Source organism: Schistocerca serialis, chromosome 1 (genome assembly GCF_023864345.2).
Source record: "Schistocerca serialis cubense isolate TAMUIC-IGC-003099 chromosome 1, iqSchSeri2.2, whole genome shotgun sequence".
Classification (NCBI taxonomy): domain Eukaryota; kingdom Metazoa; phylum Arthropoda; class Insecta; order Orthoptera; family Acrididae; genus Schistocerca; species Schistocerca serialis.
The window spans coordinates 1,038,706,069-1,038,728,657 of NC_064638.1; the positions used below are offsets into that span (position 1 = coordinate 1,038,706,069).

The 22,589-nt window shown below is 40.7% G+C and overlaps 1 protein-coding gene across 2 annotated transcripts in view; it reads left to right on the plus strand.

Moving 5' to 3' along the window:
- The window catches only part of LOC126414498 (deformed epidermal autoregulatory factor 1), a 73,768-nt gene that overhangs the window by 20,512 nt on the left and 30,667 nt on the right, over window positions 1-22,589 (plus strand). For both annotated transcript variants that reach the window (XM_050083350.1, XM_050083351.1), the window contains exons 3-7: window positions 3,501-3,662; window positions 8,214-8,359; window positions 8,826-8,925; window positions 9,024-9,162; window positions 13,746-13,921. In XM_050083350.1, coding sequence (XP_049939307.1) covers window positions 3,501-3,662; window positions 8,214-8,359; window positions 8,826-8,925; window positions 9,024-9,162; window positions 13,746-13,921 — 723 coding nt within the window. The remainder of the gene's footprint in view (window positions 1-3,500; window positions 3,663-8,213; window positions 8,360-8,825; window positions 8,926-9,023; window positions 9,163-13,745; window positions 13,922-22,589) is intronic.

Below are 22,589 nucleotides of genomic sequence, written 5' to 3' on the forward strand. Positions count from 1 at the left end.
TGCTCTCCGCAGTTTTAACTGTCACCTTATAATGGAAGACTGCATTCATTATAAACAGATATGGGCAAAGTGTTGTTGCATTCTTCAGGATAGCAAAAGAGCTAGCTGGATTTCATTCATTAGTTCTTTTAACAGCTCCAGCCCTTCCTATACCGTGTGGGCCAAACTCAGACAGCTCTCTGGGACCAAGATCCATTCCCCATTTTCCGGCCTGACAGCAGACGATGTTATTGTGGACCCTACTCCGATCTCCAACACCTTGTGCCACCATTTTGCTGAAGTTCCGAGCTCTTCCCACTATAACCCTGCCTTCCTTCATTGGAAACTAGCGGAGGCGGCTCAGGCGATACCCTTCTCTTCTCCAAATCGTGAGTTCTACAATGCCACCTATACTATGAGGGAGCTGGATCGTGTTCTCAGTTCATCTCAATCCTCTGCCCCACAGCCAGACACCGTTCGCATTCAGATGTTGCACCACCTTTCTCTTGTGGGCAAGCACTTTCTGCTTAACACGAACAACCACATCTGGGCAGAGGGCACATTTTGCGTGATGCCACTGTCATACTCATACCTAAGCCCATTAAGGACAGAAACCTTCCTTCTAGGTACTGCTCCATCCCTCTTACCAGCTACTAGTCTCGCAATTTACTGACAAATGCACAGTGTGGATTTAGTGTGTGGTGTCCTGCAGTTGACCATCTTGTTATTTTGTCCACCCATGTCATAAATGAGTTTTTGTGGCAATCCCAGACACTGGCAGTGTTTTTGATTTGGAGAAGGCCTACAGCAGCTGCTGGAGAACTGGTATCCTCCATACTCTTTACATGTGGGGATTCTGTGGCTGCCTGCCAGTTTCCTTCAGGCATTAAGATATTTTTCAAGGTGCGTGTGGGTTCTGCCTTGTCGGACACCTTTATCCAGGAAAATGGTGTGCCTAAAGGTTCCGTCCTGAGTGTCTTCCTCTTTGATATCACCATTAACCCTGTAATGGCCTGTCTCCCGCTGGGCATCTCCGGCTCTCTTTTTGTTGACGATTTTGCTATCTATTGCAGTTTTCCATGGAACTGTCTCACTGAGCGGTGTCTTCAGCGATGTCTTGATCATCTTTACTCCTGGAGCATCGACAATGGCTTCAGATTTTCCACCGACAAAACTGTCTGTATGAATTTCTGGTGACGCAAGTGGTTTCTCCCACTATCTTTACATCTTGAGCCTGTTGCTCTTCCGTTTGTTGATACTACGATATTTCTTGGGCTCATGCTCGATAGGAAACACTCTTGATCCTCCCATGTGTCTTACCAGGCAGCCCACTGTATGAGGTTCCTCAGTGTCCTATATGTCCTCAATGGTACTTCCTTGGGTGCCGATTGAACCACCCTCCTCCGTTTGTATCGGTTCCTTGTCCATTCGAAACTAGACTATGGGTGCTTTGTTTATGCGTCTGCATACCCTTCCCTCTTATGCTGTCTCAACACTATCCATCATCGTGGCATCCATTTGGCTACGGGTGCCTTTTTACACTAGCCTGATTGAGTCTGTATGCTGAAGCTGCTGAACTACCCCTGTACTACTGCTGTCACTTTCTCCTCTGCATATATGCATGATGAAACTTCCTGGCAGATTAAAACTGTGCGCTAGACTGAGACTCAAACTTGGGACCTGAACTGAGTTCAAGTCTTGGTCCGGCACACAGTTTTAATCTGCCAGGAAGTTTCATATCAGCGCACACTCCGCTGCACAGTGAAAATCTCATTATATATGCATGCTGTTTGTCTCCCATGTGTGGCCACCCATCCTGTGCCTCCTCCTTTGATGACTCCTTCGATTATCAGTATGGGACGCGTCCCTCTTCTGTTACCTCCTGTAGTCTGCTTTCGGCACTTGCTACGACAACTTAACTTCACACTACCAGCAACTTTCCTGGTGGGTGTTAACCCTTCACCACCTTGGCTTTGTGAAGCAGCCCGTGTTAACATTGGCCTTCATTCGCTTCCTAAGGACACTAATCCAGCCTTGGTCTATCGCCTTCATTTTCACGACCTATGCATGGAAAGTCGTGATAGTACCTTTGTATATACTGATGACTTTCTGACAGATTTTGGGTCAGGTGTGCTTTCATCATTGGCACCCGTGTCTTTCAATATACGCCTCTGGCACACTGCTCAGTATTTATAGCTGAGCTCTTCGCCTTATATCAAACCAGTAAATCCAGCCCATCCCTTAGTGCAGCGGATCCAGGAAAACTGTCACTTGTCACTCTTGATGGAGCCAGTGTGATGTTTCTATGGGTTCCTGGTCATGTCGATCTGCCAGGAAACAAGGCTGCTGACACTGCCAAGGCTGTAGTCCTCTTACCTTGGCCTGGGTGTACCTATATTCCCTCTGATGATACCTGTGTTGCTGTCTATCAGGAGGTGGTGTCTCTTTGGCATCGCCAATCTTCCTCCCTTCATGGGAATAAGCTCCGGCTTATTAAGCCTCTCCCAGCGGCTTGGATGACCTCATTTCGGCCCTCCCGCTGGAGGTCATTTCAACTAGGCTGCGTATTGGGCACTGCCTTTTTACCCAGTGTCATTTGCCAAGTGGCGCTACCCCATCACTTTGTACACATAGTGCCAAAGTTTTAACTGTCAACCACTTCCTGATGGAATGCCTATTTTTTTAACTGTTTACATTCCCATTTGGGTTTGCAGTCTGATTTATTGGCTGTTTTAGCAAATGACTTGTGGGCTGTCGACCGCTTTTTACTTTATATCTGCCAAAGCAGTATGGCAAAGGCCATTTAATTTTTAATTTTGGACCTCTGTTTCTGTTTGGTGTCTTTTTAGCCCTTTTTCCACATATCTGTTTTTAGTTGTCTTCTATTATTTCAATTGGGACTGACATATAGTCATTTTTAACTTATCTCTGTCTTCGTGTTCTATAGTTTTGACTCGGGTGCGTATGACCCCAGTTGTTTTTTGTGCCTTAAAGTAAAACAAAACCAAACAGAAGTGGAACTCGTGGTGGGCCGCATCGAACCAGTCAGAAGACTGATGATACAAAAAAAAAATTCCACGAAGCATTCTGTTCCATCTTACGTGATTGTTCTTGAAACCCTGGCAGGCACTACGTCACTACTACAGTTATTTATTCTCCAATTTTTTTTATTGCTTGCTAAGTAATGAAAGAGATGAGACACCAGTTCAAAAAGGAAAACAAGAAAATGTATTTCTAGGTATCTATAATTTAAAGAATTTCTTCATATTTTGTCTTCCACAGCAGTCTGCTATGCAGTGCTGACATGTAGTATAGAATTCTTTTTCTGTAGGTATATGTTTGTTGCTTGATTTTTACCTTTTTTAAGTATAGCATTATAGTGTAGTAGTCCATTTCTGAAAAAAATGGGTACATATTATATTGATTTTGTTTTAAAATTAACAGAAATTTTATTCTAAGTATTAGTATTCTGTATTGCTTAAGTCTATTGCATATTTACTGAGAAAGGCACTCAATTTCAGAATGGCGAGCTTAAAGCAGCACACATTGTTATTCAGAGTGATCCTGTGGTTGATGAACAACAAACTCCTACAACACAGGCTAATGGATTGGCAATGCGAGAGATGCCTCAAACATCCTGGACAGAATCTGCTAATATGCCTATTCTTCCTGTTAGGTGTAAGGTAAGTCTTTGTGATATGTAATGGTTGATAAACATAAAGTTTTCCTCCCTCTTATTTGAGTAGTGCCTAATTTCAACAAGATTGTCAGTTTCATTCCTTCCTTCTTGAAATGTGCATCATGTTCTTTTATTGCTTTGAGGTGAAACTGTGTTAAATCTTCATACAACTAAAATTCGAAGGAATCCACAATTGTCAGAGGTAATGCTGACCATCGTGAACAAAAGTAAAAGTGATCATGTGCATGTAAAAGCTATGAAACAACCATTTTATTTATTTATCTTTTGCATCCTCATCAATATATGTTTAAACTTGTTAGAGATAATTGCATGTTATCAGCCAAAAATAATTTTTGTACTTGTGGAATTAGTTTTTATGAGAGATATGCAATCATCTCCATAAAGTTGAGTCACCTGTCTGAAAATGATCTAAACCTTTGATGTCTGAAAACTTCAGTTACCATTGTCTGAAACCACCACTACCACAATTCAGTCCAGTGATTAGAAAATATGGGAATGATTATTCACTTGTGTCTAGTGATGAGAGTATGAGTAATAAAATTGACATCATAATGTTATCCTCATCTTCTCTCAGCCAAATTTGCTAGATTTTCATGCTTATTGCAATAAATCCTTCAAAAGGTGTATGCAGTTCGAATCAGAATGATGAAATATGTTCAGTAAAAATTATTTCCTTGGAATATCTCCAACTTGCAGGACATGCAAGTAACTTACAAATAAGTCCATGAAAAAGATTAGGAGTCAGTAAAGTTGTAAAATTTGTTTTAAATTGGTACCATCTGAACTCCTGATTTTTCTAGTGCTTCCCATTAGTGTTGCTACATGGGGGAAAAAATTATCTGGTTTGGCACATTTCCCGTAACATCTATGTCCACCAGAATTTGCATTTGCAGCAGAAAGTGAGTTCATGAGTTCAAAGGATGAGAAAAATGTATCATAATTGTTGAGAGTGCAGCTTCAAATATTTTTTCTGTGATTTACGTAAATAACTTAAAGAGCACATTTGCTGCCATCATTATTCGTGCTCAATTGTCTTCAGTTATTTTTCAGTTTAATAAAACCAAGTAATAATAGTCTAACATTTTGTGAGTATTATTTAAGGACGAGAAATTGAAAATTCAACAGGTTATGGGCCTCTGTTTTAAAACAATCAATCTTCCTCTTTGATGTTAGCCACAACCACTGAATTGCTGGTCCTAGAATTTTTTTTGATAGCTTAACACTTCCTTTTGTGACTAGGGTTTCCACAACAATGCTATGTTAAGTTGAATAAGCTCCCTGAAGTTCTTCTTCTTCTTCTTTTTTAACTGGCATTTTTCAAATCTTTTTTCTGATACCATTGAGTCTGAAATGCTGTAAGAGGGGGGGGGTGTATATCGTCAAGTCTTTCATTGGCACTTTGATTGCAGTGACCACTAAATTGTCTTTTGCAGGTATTTTTGAAAATACGAGGGTCGTTCTGAAAGTAATTTTGCCTATTTTTGTTTAGCAAAACTAAAGGAGATACATAAATCACAACAGCGCAGCTAAATAGAGCAATATTTCAACTACAGACTGTCATTTTTCTACATGTTCACCACCATTTGTTATGCACTTTTGCCAATGATGAACCAGAGCCTGCATGCCACACTTCTAAAAATCAGAACTAGCTGAGGCTAACCTCTTCCTTACAGCTTTGGCAGCACATCTGCATCTTGAAAATGTTCGTGTCCACCTTTCAGAGGCCCAAAGAGATGGAAGTCTGAAGGCACTAAATTGAGACACTGTGGTGGATGTGGTAAAGCAGTCCAACCGATTATTGCGATGAGTTGCTTGGTCTCAAAACTGGTGTGTGACTTGGTGTTATAATAATGTCGGTGAAAGTTAGTCGTCTTTTCTGGCCGCACCCTGGAAATTCTGGCTTTCAGCGTAATCAGTGTCGTCTTAGTGTGCTGAATTTATAGTTTCTCCAAGCCCCAGTACATCCAAAAGAACCATGCCTGGCTATTCCAGAAGACTGTGCACATAACTTTGCCTGCATGTAGGTGCGTCTTGAATTTCTTCTTTGATGGAGAATTCGCATTTCACCATTCCATGGACACTTTTGGATTCTAGCACTTAATGGTAACACCATGTCTCACCTCGGGTGACGATGCTATTCAAAAAATTGTCACCTGCAGCTTAATATTGTTCCAGTGGGTCTTGACAAATTTCCATTCAGTGAATTTTTCTTGATCTTCTGTAAGCATCCATGGGATCCATCTAACAAAGACTTGGTGGTAACAAAGATATTCCAACATTGTTTGCAAGGCATTACATCTGACGTTCAGCTTTGTGAACAATTCTCTGCTCATTATCTGCTGATCAGCATGGATGAGTTGATGAAGACGCTCTTCATTGCAAGGGATGACAGCTGTGCAGGGTAGACTGGGTCATGGTTTGCCTACACACCCTTTTCACCGCCTTGAAAATGCCGTACCCATTGCCTCTTATTGCTCATGTCTAGTGTATCGTCTCCATAAACCTTCAGCAAGTGTCGATGGATTTCAGTCGGCGCAATTTCTTCAGCAGTGAGGAATTCACACCACTGTTTCATACATGCATTTATATTGGACTCCATTTTGGAACACTCAACTTCTGGCACCAACAACCGCAGAACAACAGAACCACCTGCAAATGAGAGGAAGGTTCAAGCATTAGCACTACACTATCTGGTGTGAACATCCAAAGCCACCACAGATTAATAGGAGGCATTACTTTTGGAATGACCTTCACAGGAGCATATGATGTCAGTTTTTTAGAGAGTAGCTCCAGTCAAAAGTAAATACCAAATAAATTAATCAGACAGAAGAAAGTGATTAACTAGCATATCATTCATTGCACTGAATTTCTTAGTTAACTGTTTTCTTAACAGAAGTTGACTTATGATTACTTTTCCCTCAAATGTATTGCACAGAGGTGTCCATAAATCGAAAGAGGTTATCTTCTTTTTCGCATATTCCAAGTGACTGTCAGCATTGCATTGTATAAGAAGAGACTTAAATTTCCTGTCTTGTTTAGTCAACATGGTCGCCTTTCCTTTTTTTGTGACAAACTGTGTGTCTGCCTCTGTGTCCACAAATTCCACCTTTGTGAGATAATTTGCTTGCACAAATGGTAAAAGTTCCAGTTCCTTGAAGAGTTTCCATCCGTAATTTCCAATTGCCAACATTTTTTCCATTAAATAATGGGATAAGCTATTTTTCCACTTCAGTTGCCATCTCGAAAAAAACTTTACATGAGCATCCACTCGTGGCCAGGTTTAATTAAAAAGGGAAACAAGTCATTGCGATTGACCAAACGTCATATTGGAATAGCTTGCTAAAATGATTAGACATGAAAGATTGTAACACGGTCAAGACACCTATGAAAGTTAAACTGGACAAAAAGGAAGGAAAAAGGATCAATAAGCCATGCTGAGAGTTTATTGGCTGCTTGACAGTGCTGCAATGACAGCAACAGGGCCTGATTTGTATTCTGTGGTCAACTTCTTAAGCACATACCAAAACAATCCATCAGAACAACTCTGGGGATGCTTGAGAAAGATGTGAAACTACATTATGGAAGAGGGAATTGAGAAGCTCTTCTGTCCTATCTTGACACAAACTATAACAAAAAGGAAGATACAAGATCTACCCCTGATTATCTGTTACAGTTGTTTGGAAATATTGTCTGTTAGGCAACGAAGAGACAGACTAATGTTTTGTCTTTTACAGAGGCGGAATATGTAGCTCAGGCAACAACTGCTCTGAGATACGCTGGCTGAAATACTTACTGGATGACATGTAAATTTCACTCCAGCTACCAATTTGTCTATTGTAGGATAATCACTCCTGTATATGGCTATGGAAGAAATGGGAGCATTGTCGGTTGAGGCACATCAACGTTAAATATAATTTCGTGTGTCAGCTTCACTGCTGAGCATGTACATTTGAAGGACCAGATTGCAAACATTTTTACTAAAGGCTTACCAGCACCTAGGTTCATAACTTTGAGAAGCTTGTTGGGTTTATCTTCATTTTTTTTATATATATTAAATCTAAAATTATTGAATTGAGGGGTTTTGAGTGCAATTTCAATGATTATATCTGTGATTTATGTAAAATAACTTCAAAGATAAAAAGCATGTTTGCTTTATTCTGTGCTCGGTTGTCTTTGGTTATTTTTCAGTATAATATAACCAACTAATAAGTCTTTAATATTTTGTTAGCTCACTTAAGTGTGAGAAGCTGAAAATTTAACAAATATTATGCACAGTACAAACATTTTTACTGTCAGAAATATGTTTTGGACAATTTTTGTTATTTGATATTAATAAAGTGAAAATTCTTTTGTATTTGGCATTTAGTAGTTTTAAAAATCTATCACTGCTTTTTGGAACTAATAGCTTTTTTCGGCTTGTCTTGGAAGCAACAGATTTCAGAAGACAGTTGTAAAGTGGTTGATAGTGTAGTAGTAATAGTAGTTTATATATAAATGCAGTACAGTTGATTCCATTTACTTCCTCTCAAAACAGAACACAAGTGCAGAGCTACACAAAAATAGATTTGGTTCTGGTGGACGTGGGCGCTGCATAAAGCTTGGTGAAGCATGGTACACCCCAAGTGAATTTGAAGCATTATGTGGAAGAGCATCGAGTAAAGACTGGAAGAGGAGCATCAGGTACATCTAGGTTTTTAAAAAATTTATTACTTCTTAGCCTGGCTAATGTCTTAAAGAACAGTCATTAGTTGTGATCTGAAGGTGATAGCTGACAGACTTCTTGGTGTTGCTGTTGTTCTTTATCTTGGTGCATGGGTCTCGAAATCATTAAACAGTTAGAAATATAATCTATATTTACATTCACTGGATATATGCTTTAATGCACAGGTGGCATCACGTTGGATTTAATTGCCTTTTGTTATAGATTATTGCTTAAGGTCTTTAGGTTAGACTAAGAGTAATGGTGTCCTCAGAAGCTCCTCATTATGAATTCAGTAGCAGAAAGCAGAATCTCTGCTCAATATTAAAGTGCCATAAACTAATACAGTGATGATTAACAGATTGCTTTTCATATTGGTTAAACATTTTGTAAATTTCCTCCTCCTCTAACTTCCATTCTTGCAATGTATAAGAATATTCCTTCCAGGTTTGGTGGTCGAAGCCTGTTGACATTAATTGATGAGGGGATATTAACACCACATGCAACAAGCTGTACCTGTGCAGCATGCTGTGATGATGACAATGCGGTTAGTTTGTTACTGAATGCATGTAAATTTTAATTTTGCATTAACAGCATAGTTAATTCTGTGTAGTTGGTTTATTATTATTGAAATTGGTCTTGTAGACAGGACCAGTTCGGTTATTTACACCGTACAAGCGGCGCAAGAGGAAGGATACTGGTAACTGTGATGGAATGGGGCGAAAAATGAAGAGATCATCTTCAAAGGATGGGGATGGTAGTAATGGTGATGACAGTGATACTGGTAAGTATGGAAGAAATAAAATGAGTTTGACACAAAACATTTCGAACTACAGTGTACTCCCAATTATTTGTGTGCAGATTATTGGATTTGCGGGTTATTCATCCAAAAAAAGCGCATGTCATGCACACAAGAACTGCAGAGCCATGACTGAGCAGGCACAGTTGGTGGCGGCGGTGGCGGCGGCGGCTGCTGCAGCTGCTGCTGCTGCTGCTGCTGCTGCTGCCGCCGCCGCCCGTCTAGTAGATATTGTCCCAAATACATGTTTGGAAATATCTTGATTATTCGTGTGTCTTCTCCCTCACATTATCCCAAATAATCGGGAGTATATTGTATTTAAATACAAAAATGTACTTGTTTGGAATGATCTGTAGCTTTGAAGTAAATTTTTGCTACTGCCATTTGTGAGGTACATTGAAGTTAAAATACCACAAATGTTCTCCCCCAGCCCCTTTGAAAAATTATCACAAAGTCTGAAACTTGTCACTTCTCGACGTAATCAAGCAAACATGCAACCTTTTATGGCTTTCTCATGCAATGCTGGAAGGAATGAAAAATGGTATCCACGTCTCACCCATTATCACAATCAATTAAAAGAAATCTAATTTATGATTGCATCACTCGTCAGCATTCATGGCACCCACCTGGAGGACACTTTCTGCATTTTGAAGTCTTCATATAGGATTGCATGCACAGATCTCGCAGAAATGGCAACTGTGGAGGCAATTCATTCCACACTCATTCAGCAATCCTCCAAAACAAATTTCTCCACTTGCTCAATTGTGGCAGACCAGCTGGTATACCAATATGTCTTCTTTTCTTGTTTCTTGATCCCGGCTTCTTGAGAACTCTTGTGAAGAATCATGATAAAAGGTTAGTAGTGGCGTGGGACAATCTGTTGTGGATGAATTCATTTCAGACTAATAATCCATCCAGTTAATGTGCAATATCAATGTATGATAGAAGGGTTCAGATAAACCTTATTACACGTCCACGAGATTTTAATAAATCCACCTGGCACAGTTTACCCTAGAATTGGAAGCTGATCACTCGGGTTTAGTGCAGTAATGTCCGTTCAGTTATATTGGTATTTGTTACTGGTTGTAATGTGAACTACTGCTTGGCAGTGTTGGTGAGTATTCAAAATCTACTTGCAGTTAATGTTCATTTTTCAATAAGAATAGTGTTAATAAGTGAAATGCAATAGCAATGTAGTTACGTAGCAGTTGGTAATTTAACTTTTGAAACTGCTGGTTTATTGGCATTTCTGGAAAAGAACACTCTTATACTCTCATTCGATCAGCAAATTCCATGTAACAGTTTGTATGTGTAATAGGACTTATTGTGTTGCAAATCATTCTGATGAATGAATTGATTTGCATTACAGTGCTGCTAAGCAACGTGATCGACGAGGTGATACTTGCCCTGATTGAAACAGAACCTTGATATTTTGAATAAATTTTCGGTTCATTTTTATAAAAAAATCAGTCTGTCTCTCTAAGTAATTTCAAACTTTGTGCATTAAGTCCAAGTATGTTTGCAATTATTATACGCAATTTAATGGAAAGCTCAATCACACGCTAGTGTGTAACATGTTTCAAATAGAGTGCTCAGGTTTGTTTTTCCTGATAAGCTAAACAACTTTTTGTAGTAACATGATGTCTATCTCACGTAAAGTCTAAATGAAACTGGATTTCTCTCTAATCGGTTCAAAATCACAAAATGGAATTCGCTGCACAGGTCAGCAAACTGTACACATGCACTTACAGCAGTCTAAGTGGTAACTCGTCTAAGAGTAAAAGTTGCACATAAATTCAAACTTTTTACATGCATACAAAAATCAAAACACCTTTATATTAAACAATTATGGCATACAATTACTAACAAAACATTTCCGATTCTAAATAAACTTCAAGAAACTGTGTTTCATAATCAATAAAATTTTATCCCGTGAAAGAAAATATTGGTCTGCAAAAATGGATTCAGATTACTGTCAACTCATGTCTGGACGATGATGTCGTGAATTGATACTGGATTGGTATGAATGAAATACCTGTACTCAAAAATACTATTAGTTGAGTAATTCACGGGCTTTTGTGACAAAGTTGGTACTCCTTGCATCGCTACACAGGTACGCAGCTGATATTATCTTGGTTTGTCGTCACACAATGTTCTGCTTTCTTTGAACTCTCACAACCACAAATGTGCATTCAACACATTCATGATACCATCCCCAAATCTCACGCAACTGACGATAAATTTCAGCTGGCGTTACACCACACAAATGGAGGGAATGAATGAAAGTGCTGTTCTTGCAATGGAAACACAATTTTAAGTATCAAGTCTTTACTCTCACTGTTGCCACTAGAAGTTCTGTGTGCCATACAGGCTGCCATCTCTGCCACAGTCACAAGTGCACGCATATTTTAAAACAAATTGCATATTTCTGTTTCCAGGGCTGAGAGAAATAATCGGAGGTGTTATAATTTGAATGTACCTCACATATTTCTGCTGTTAATCAGTGCAACAGCAACATAAACAAATTCTAGTTTTAATATTAACTCTTTATTTTAAAAATTAAGATAAATGGAACTGTGATTATATTTTGTGGAAAGTATCATTTAAGTGATACTTTAAGAACCAGTTAAATGTAATTGTAATTGTGTGTGTGTGTGTGTGTGTGTGTGCTATGTTTGAAATTTTGTTTAAATGCAAAGTATAAAAGTAAAGCTGTCATCAACCAAAAGGTTGTTTAGAATATCAGAGTGCTTTACTGGGCATAGTCGTGGTGGTGGTGGTGGTGGTGGTGGTGGTGGTGGTGGTGTATTCCACTGCCTTCCTCAAACTGTGTCACTGACTCATCCAGGCAGTTATAGGTGAATGTATGGTTCCACATGCACTCGAAACCACAGTGCCGCTCATTGTTTCACTATAACAAATGTTGCTAGTTATGAGAGGTAAGTGACAGATGAAAATATCAGCAGCAACTGGGAACTGAACTGATGATTTTTCTTATTTGTAGTCCCACACTTCAGCACTGAACCACAAAGATATACATTGTATAAATTAATAAGTGTATGTGCTGTCAACCTTGACAAATATTTGAATGCTCTAATAGAGCAAGCACCCCCCTCCCTCCACATGCACGCACTAATTTAGTGGAAAGTAATGTATGAAATAGATAATGAAATAACTGTCCGTTAGATGATGGGTGGGAAAATTTACATTCATTTAAATAATGTGTAATGAGAGTAATCACAAAGTGTGTGCTAATGTTAGTGGAATTATTGCACCATACAAGTATAAAATAGAACTCATTTATAATCAAAAACCTCTCTAATTATGTTGACTTGTAGACATGGTGTATGTGTCTTTACAGAAGTTTTATTGCTGGCTTAAAGAAATAGGACAAACTTAGATGTGAAAAGCTGAATATTTAATTTATGGAACAGGCTGAAAAACTGGCAAAATTTATTACTTAGTAGCCACTACTTCTAAAAGTTTTTTTATTTATATTTATGGATTGAATATCTGTGCTAACTTCATGAATTTGTAGTATCATTGCAGCTATTATTGCCGTCTGTTGCTTAGTTTATCTTCATAAATATCAGTGTAACTCCATGATCAGACCCAATGGACCACGCAGTACTGACTGGCTGCCTAGTCATTTTTTACAAAGTAGCATTATGTGGTGTGGAGAGGCTTGGTGTCAGCAGTCAGCTCTTGCTGCCACTGGCAGCTTTCTGACCTTGGAGCCACTAGTTCTCATTATTCAAGTAGTTCATCAGGCTAGTAGCACCCCATTCCTATCTTCCCACCAAGGAAAATTCCCTGGTGGTTCTAGAAACTGAACCCGGGTCTCCCACGTGGAAGTGTAATACACCAAAGGCTCACCTGCAGGGGTGGACGAAGTATCCATCTACTTTTAAGACTAAGCAGCAAGCAGTAGCAACAAAGTGAGAGGGTGAGTGCCAACACTAAAAATCCAAAGGTTTGGGGTTTGATCCCCTAGAAATTTTTCATTAATCACATCTATCACCTCTGCACATAATTTGATAAAATAAAAAATACCAAGTTGCATTTTGATTTGGAGCTCACATTAAACAGGCTATGCTTGTCAGCTCAGATTTCAGCAGGAGGTGAAGACATACCACCCGAAATAAGACCAAGTTTAATAAGGCAGTGTGAGTTTAGAACCAAACTCCACCTTCAGAGCTGCTCTAGTGGTGCAACTTTTTGTTGCAATAAAGGTAGTTGCCAAATTTCAAAAAGTAACCTCCTGATTCTGGAAATCTTACTCTGTTGATACTAAATACTGGAAGACCATACAACCTCTAGGTAATTTTAATTATGTTACTGAAATTCCTGAAAGTTTCTCCACCTGCAATTAGTCTGCATCCAGAAGATTCTGTTGTGTAGTAGATTTGTAGAACATAACTAGATTAATACTTTTGGATGCATTGGAAATGTTAACCCTTGGTTTCATATTATGCTAAAGCCCACTTCTCGCAACCTCCCGAACTTTGCTCTTCCTCTCCTCACCCAATAAATCAATGTACATTACAGACTCGATCATTGTTTTTCAGGTGGTGGAGATTGTAAGTCAGAGCAAGCTTGGAATAATACAGATTCATTTGTTCAAAGTAGACTTGGAGAAGGCATGGTTAGTTCTCCTTCACCAACTCATTCTATTGGTGATGTCTCAGAGATGCAGCAAGGAACTGTATCATCAGTTAATGAAGGCTTGAAGAGGTTAGAAGAGGTTAGTGCTATGTATCAGATTAAAGTTAAAATATGTTAACAATTTGTGTGTGATGTTTACTTATTTTTGTACTGAATGTTCCAAGCGAGGTGGAACAGTGAAAAGTCATAGAAAAAGCATATCTGAGCATAATGTTTCAAATCCAACCATCCAGTTAGTTTTACCATGGATTCTCTAAATTATTTAAGGCAAAAATAATGGGATAGTTCCTTTAGAATGGAATTGTGTAATTTTGAAGCTTATTGAGGGTGTTTTCACATGTTTTTGACGTATGCGCAATGTCATTTCCATTTCTGCCAGTCCCTGTCCATCGACTGCAACATGTTAAATTTTGCCTTCAGGACATCTCACATTTTAGTAGTATACAAAGTGTTGCAGATAATGTTCTTTTCTCTGTAATATACAAAATAACAAGGGGAAACAATATTGTCTTAATTAACTGTAATAAACATTTCTCTTCCTGCAGAGTTATGAATATAATTTACTTAGTTATTTTCCACATAGTGACAGCAACAAGCTATAATTTTTAAAATAGAACACAATTTTTGTCATGTAGCTGATATATTTAAACCAACTGTGCATAAATAAATTGTAATCAAATTTCTACAAAGTTTACTTCAGGAACTAGAAATGTTGAGACTGGGGGAATGAACCAATGTTGCGTTCAATGTTCTGGTGGCAAAATGTGCACGTAAGTGATGTGTCCAAACTAGTACTAATTTTCATTAATGCAAACCTTATTGCACCTTCTAAATAAACAGCATGCAAATGAGACATAAGGTTGTTGGTATCATGGAGTGCAGAACTTAACTGATGTTCTGTTTGAAGTCACCTGGGTTGTGGGTTTGGTGAAATAAACATGATTCTTTAGGCATCCCTATAAAAAGTAATCTACTGACATTAAATTGGGTAACTGTGAGCTGTTCCTGAGAATTGCCAAAGTCCTAACTACCTTTCAGGGAATCTATTGTTTGTCTTGTACAACATTACATGCAGAACAGGCTGGATGATAATAGTGTTACATCCACATATGATGTCTATTGTCTTGGAAGACATTATCAGAGATAGCACTTAAAATTGTCAACATTAAAACCTCAATATGTCTTACTTGTCACAGTACTGGCCACAATTTAATCTCAAAGGATTCTGAAATGCCCAGCTAAAATTATCTGTGGTTCAATAGTGCATATTACGATGGTTCACTGCATCATAATTTGTGATGTGGTTTTGTCAGAGAACATAACATATTGTAAGGCACCAGGGTTTAAAATATCAAATTTGATGAAAATAACTGATCGAAATTGTTCCCTTGCAGCTCTTGTCAGCCAGCAACTTTTCATAAGCTGGCATTGTTGGAGGTATTAAAATTCCTGTCTTCCCATAAAGTTTTTACGTACTACAGCTCCCTTTAATAGCACGGAACTTATTTCCTGTAATCTTAACACATGTCCTATTGTGTTGTCCCTTCTTGTCACTGTTTAAAAAATCTTCCATTCTTCACTAATTCTGCAGAGACCACTCCATTCCTTATCGTATCAGTCCTCTTAATTTAAACATCCCTATACAGCACCACATCTCAAATGCTCCAATACTCTTATCTTCCCGTTTTCTCTCACTCTAAGATTCACAACCACACAGTAATGGGCTCCAAACATACATTCTTAGAAATTTCTTTCTCAAATTACTCTTTTAGTAAACTTAATTTGTCCAGAAATGCCCTCCTTGCCTCTGCTAGTCTGCTTTTTATGTCCCCTTTGCTTCATCTGCCTTGTTATTTTGCTTCCAAGGTAGCAGAATTCCTTAACTGTATGCTCCAAATTTTTATGTTAAGTTTACCACTAATCTCATTTCTACTACAAGTCTTTACTTTCACCTTTCCTCGGTGTATTCTGTCCATAGTCTGTACTCATTATGCTGTTCTCTCCATTCAACAGATCCCATTATTTTTCACTTTCACTGAAAGTTGCAGTGTCACTAGAGAATCTTATTTGGCTGTGTCATGTTGTAACCAGTATAAAGTCCAAATCTAAGAGCAGTACTTTGAGTGAAGTGGAACGCATGGCACTGAAAGCAGATGGAGAGGGCTGCTTCTGTACAAACGTGGAATATTGCAGAATAAAAAGACATGAAATTTTGAGAACCTTCCAGATGCGATAAATACTAAATAACAAATGATTGCTGATGGTCGGTGTTGACTGGCAACCTAAAGCACATCAGCCCAAGCCATGTCAAACTGCATGTGCACACATACACAGCCTGTGGCATTGCTCCCTCTTCTGGGGAAAAGTGTGACGTGCTGTTTCAGAATTTCTCATTGGAGCTGACTACAGCACCTTGGATGTAGATCTTGTCAATGGTTCCACATATAGCAGCATTGGCAGCTCCTCACATTCTGTTTGAGCATCAAAGGTAGCCCCCATCCATCAAAACTTCACCATTGTTGTGTGAGTCTTTGTTTCCTTGAACAAGAAGTCTCAATCAATCTGCACCTCGGAGTCTAGTAGGGCTTCGTGTGGAGAACATGGATGACATCTCTGAGCTTTGGCCTTCCTGGTGAATGGTAATAATTGTAGACTTGGTTTGCAATTTGAGACATGCCAAAGGAAAACATGTGCCCCAAAGTAACACTTTAGTAGTTTTTCCGACAGTCCCGTGTTCCTCATAAGCACACACATCTGTAGCAGGTGTCCTGGGCTATATCGCGGGGCAGTTTGGCATTCTAGTGGTCTAGGTCCTTCTCTGGGTCCTGCAGGGTCTGTATATGAGCCAGCTGTCTTGCTTCTTCAGTCCTGATGAGGAGGTCTTTCATGTAGTCGTCCTGTGTATCGTCTGGTTGAAACAGGAACAGTTTATCCTTTGTTTCGGCTTTGCAGCTATAGAGCGGAAAGAATGGTGTAAATCTCGTAGTGTCTTGCTCAGTTGTTACATGTAAATGTCGTGAACTGGCAGTATTGTATCCCAGTCTCTCTGTCCACGTCATTTTAAAGATAGAGTATACCTGCCAACATATTAGTGTTCCATGAGGCCATTCAACCTGCAGCATCTTTCTCTGCTTCCTACCAAATTATCCATTGTTCAGCTGTCAACATCCCATACAGGGTGTTACAGAAAGGTACGGCCAAATTTTCAGCAAACATTCCTCACACACAAAGAAAGAAAATATGTTATGCGGATATGTGTCCGGAAACGCTTACTTTCCATGTTAGAGCTCATTTTATTACTTCTCTTCAAATCACATTAATCATGGAATGGAAATGCACGGCAACAGAACGTACCAGTGTGACTTCAAACACTTTGTTACAGGAAATGTTCAAAATGTCCTCCGTTAGCGAGGATTCATGCATCCACCCTCCATCGCATGGAATCCCTGATGCGTTGATGCAGCCCTGGAGAATGGCGTATTGTATCACAGCCGCCCACAATACGAGCACGAAGAGTCTCTACATTTGGTACCGGGGTTGCGTAGACAAGAGCTTTCAATTGCCCCCATAAATGAAAGTCAAGAGGGTTGAGGTCAGGAGAGCGTGGAGGCCATGGAATTGGTCCACCTCTACCAATCCATCGGTCACCGAATTGTTGTTGAGAAGCGTACGAACACTTCGACTGAAATGTGCAGGAACTCCATCGTGCATGAACCACATTTTGTGTCGTACTTGTAAAGGCACATGTTCTAGCAGCACAGGTAGAGTATCCCGTATGAAATCATGACAACGTGCTCCATTGAGCATAGGTGGAAGAACATGGGGCCCAATCAAGACATCACCAACAATGCCTGTCCAAACGTTCACAGAAGATCTGTGTTGATGACGTGATTGCACAATTGCGTGCAGATTCGTGTCGGCCCACACATGTTGATTGTGAAAATTTACAATTTGATCACGTTGGAATGAAGCCTCATCCGTAAAGAGAACATTTGCACTGAAACGAGGATTGACACATTGTTGGATGAACCATTCGCAGAAGTGTACCCGTGGAGGCCAATCAGTTGCTGATAGTGCTTGCACACGCTGTACATGGTACGGAAACAACTGGTTCTCCCGTAGCACTCTCCATACAGTGACGTGGTCAACGTTACCTTGTACAGCAGCAACTTCTCTGACGTTGACATTAGGGTTATCGTCAACTGCACGAAGAATTGCCTCATCCATTGTAGGTGTCCTCGTCGTTCTAGGTCTTCCCCAGTCGCGAGTCATAGGCTGATATGTTCCGTGCTCCCTAATACGCCGATCAATTGCTTCGAACATCTTCCTGTCGGGACACTTTCATTCTGGAAATCTCTCGATACAAACGTACTGCGCCACTGCTATTGCCCTGTGCTAATCCATACATCAAATGGGCATCTGCTAACTCCGCATTTGTAAACATTGCACTGACTGCAAAACCACGTTCGTGATGAACACTAACAGGCTGATGCTACGTACTGATGTGCTTGATGCTAGTACTGTAAGGCAATGTGTCGCATGTCAACACAAGCACCGAAGTCAACATTACCTTCCTTCAGTTGGGCCAACTGGCGGTTAATTGAGGAAGTACAGTACATACTGACGAAACTAAAATGAGCTCTAACATGGAAATTAAGTGTTTCCGGACACATGTCCACATAACATCTTTTCTTTACTTGTGTGTGAGGAATGTTTCCTGAAAGTTTGGCCGTACCTTTTTTGTAACACACTGTATAAGTGCTGGTTGATAGGTGGATAATCTGCAGTGTTGATATTGTGTTTTATCATGATTTGAAAGTATCCAAAAATTATAGCAAAATGGGTAACGCTCGCCAAACATTCATCTCTTGGGCCAGATGCAGTTAGTAGCTTCCTCCTCCTACATTTTGTGTAGTGGTAGTGAAGCACAATTCTTTGTCAATGGAATTAACTACCCTCTCTGGACTTGGTCGGCTGCCCCTAATGCACATACCTTGAGGGATAATCTTTGACTGCACCTGACAGTTTGTAATCTGATGTGCTCCTTGACCACCTAAAATGCTTAGGACAGTATTATGAAAAGGACAGATGCTACTCGCCACAGAGGAGATACCAAACTGCAGACAAGCAAAACAGAACTCTCTCAATCTGGCAGTCTTTCTGTTCTTGTCCTGTGGCTCAGCATCTCCTCTGTATGGTGGGTGGCAACCTGTGCTTTTCATCTTATTGTTGTTATTCCATCTTTGATTTTTCCATTGTTTAAAATGCTTAAGATTGTCGCTGGCATATCTGTGTTTCCACACACACACACACACACACACACACACACACACACACACACACACCACCTCGAATAGCTTTTGTCAAATGCAAAAAGTTCACTTCAGCTGGACATCTCGATTTATGATTGAATCTCATCTCATTGATGAGACGGCAGGATAACAACTGCTCAGAGCAATTTTTATTGTGTGTTCTAGTTGGAATAGACTTGTTAATCTGGAGCTCTGATCTTCCATAGTCTTGTTGCTTGTGATGTGTGCTAAGTCACATCTGAGAGTATTATTAAGTACATTCTGTTAAAACAACAAATTCAAAGGTATGTGTTCTGTCATGAGTAGCATATTTTTGCACTCATGTTCTTGTGGGTTGGAGGTATTTCCAAGTTTAAACTTTCAGCACTCTCACCTTGATATTGCAGAAAATAGTCTTTATTTTTTAGCTGGTGATCAGCTTTTCGCATTACAGAAAATGAAGCCGCTAAATTGACTAGTGCCCAAACATGGCTGTCGATGAGATTTACTGATATTTTGGCGACTGTCATCTATGGAGGACTTCAATCTGCATTGGGCTCACCTCTGTAGATGGTCACTTCACTTAGTTTTCATGAATTCAATGGCTAGGCAAGTGTCAGGTACCTCTGTGACAACAAAAACAGCCACAGCTTATTGGAACACCTCATCTTGGGTGCGTTGTTGGGTTTTGTCCCACAGGTCAGCTATAACAGTCTGCAGTTGACTGGCACGAATAAAACTGCTGTGACAGTTGACATCTAGTGGTGTTAAAAGCTTGCTTTCTTTCTCTTTAGTAGTGTGCAAAGTGTCCAGGATTGGAAACATGTTGGCATTTTGTCCTCTCTCCTCCAAATGTCTGTTCTTCTGTGGACTGTAACACTTAATGGAGTAGTGGGTAGTACTTACTTTGGTCAGGTGCTGGGCTGTAGTTTCATAGCTTTGGCAGAAGTCTGAGCTGACAGTCCATTCTTTCTGGGACACTGACTGTTGGTGAAGATTGATTCTAAAGATATGCATGTTCAACATTATCTTACCTCCTAGTGTATAAGGTCAAGATTCATTGTTCCTATCTTGTGATTACTCAGTCAGATAGTTATGGTTGCTGTGAAATACTCTCTCCTCTCATTATCTGGAGTATGAGAGAGAGAAGTTCATGGCTGTCTTCCACAACTGCCGTAGGGAAGACATTCGGGAGTCAGTCGTACATCTTTTGTCAGTCTCTTCTGTTGCATTTCCTCGTTGCACTGGCAGAGGTGATGGATTCCTGTCATTGTGACATATATTACAAGAAGAGCTTGGTACAATTCTTTTGCACATCTTCCATGAAGTGGGGGAGTTTGTCAGCTTCCGTCATATTCGCATTCACGGTGCAGCATAGAATAAAATCATGTAGTAGGAATGTATTGTTTCCCATGACATTGGGCCTTCTTCAGTGGGTTTTTCTGCTAAGTGGACTTTCTTTTGTGGTTGCCAAATGTTTTCTTGAGTTCAGCCTGGAATTTGTCCTGGTTGTCAAGCTTACCTTTGCTATGTAACCACTGCTGGGCTGTGCCATCAGAGTAAAAGGATGGATTTGTCAGACATAGAATTTCAACACACCTATTGCACTTGGTGATTTGAATGTGTTCAGCCATTTCGTGAATCCTGACCATTTCCAGAAAACACTGATGGGTGCCTCATGTGCAGCTGACTTACCATTGTTTTGGAATCCATAAGTATTGTGCCTACACATATCTTAGGAATGCTGAACTGTTTGTATTAATGTTCCTGTAGGCAATAACTTTTACATTATCTAATTATAGCCCCACTGGTGTTTTTAAGTATCTGATATCTTCACCAAACAATTGCACTATCATAACACTACTAGTCCAGATCCAAAGGTAGGGTTGTCAATGAAGAAAAACCCCCCTGCGGGTCCGGGGATTAGAATAGGCCCGAGGTATTCCTGCCTGTCATAAGAGGCGACTAAAAGGAGTCCCACCCCCTCAAGGGGGTCGTTAGCGCCTGCGTCCGGAGACGGACGGTTCCACGACCTCTATTTGCGGTAATTTTGCTTTTTCCCTTCTCGTTTCTTCCTTCCTTTGGTTGGTTCCTTTCTTTGCTCTTTTCCACCTCACTGTCTTCATTACTGTTTCCTTGCCTTCTTCTCCTTGCCTTCTCATTGCCTTCTTCTCCTTGCCTTCTCATTACCTTCTTCTCCTTGCCTTCTCTGGTCTCCGCCTCGGCGTTTGAGACAGTCTGTCCTCTCTCTCCCTCTCTCTCCTCCTTTTCCTCTTCTTCCTTCCTCCCTGTGCGCGCCTGAAGGCCGACCCACGCGTTCGCACGTGTAGCCGGTGACAGGGTAACGCGTAATTCCCCGCCCGGGGTAGACATGTAAGGCACGCGCGTACCCCCTGGTAAAGGCCAGGCCCGGGGAGGGGTGATTGCCTGAGCTGATACCTTCTGACCATGCCGATTGGTCCCTCCGTCTGGTTCTCGGGAGGTGTGACCTGAGGTGTAAATATTCACCTAAGGCGGGAGTGCCCTCTGAGAGGGTCCCCACAAGGAAGGAGCGCGCCATCGGGGACGCTGGCAATCGTGGGGGATTCCTCCGCGATGGATTTCACTCCATCTGTCTCGACTTCTGCCCAAAAACGGAAACGTCACCAGCCATCAGTGACAAAAGTACTACCGCCTGCCCCACAGTTCCTTGTCGTTTCTCGATCTGAGGACGGAAAGGATTTTTCCTCTGTCAACCCTTTCGTTATCCAGAAGGGTGTAGATGCCATAGCCGGATCTGTCAAATCTTGTACCAGGTTGCGTAACGGTACCTTATTACTAGAAACTGAGAGCGCCTTTCAGGCACAAAAACTGCTTCGGGCCACACTCCTGTAGACGTTCCCTGTGCGGGTGGAGGCTCACCGCACTTTGAATTCGTCTCATGGTGTGGTCTATACTAGCTCCCTCGACGGACTGACTGACGAGGAGATTCAATCTTTCCTCGCTGAGCAGGGCGTGACGGCTGTCCATAGGGTCATGAAAAAAGTCAAGTGACCTTGTACCGACCCGGACACTTTTCTTGACCTTCGATAGTGTTAAGCTGCCATCGCGCATCAAGGCGGGCTATGAGGTTATTTCTGTTCACCCCTATGTCCCGACACCTACGCGCTATTACCAGTGTCAGCGTTTCAATCACACTCGACAGTCTTGTTCCAATGCGGCTAAATGTGTCACTTGTGGCAGGGATGCCCATGAGGGTGACTGTCCACCTCTGTCTCCTCGTTGTGTGAACTGTCAGGGTGACCATGCCGCATCCTCCCGCGACTGTCCTGTCTATAAGGAAGAACGCTGTATCCAAGAAATTCGGGTCAAAGAGAAAGTGTCCACCTCGGCTGCTCGCAAGCTATTTGCTAGTAGGAAGCCCACGCTGCTCCCAGCGGGGAAATACAGTACTGTCCTCGCCTCTCCTCGGACTAC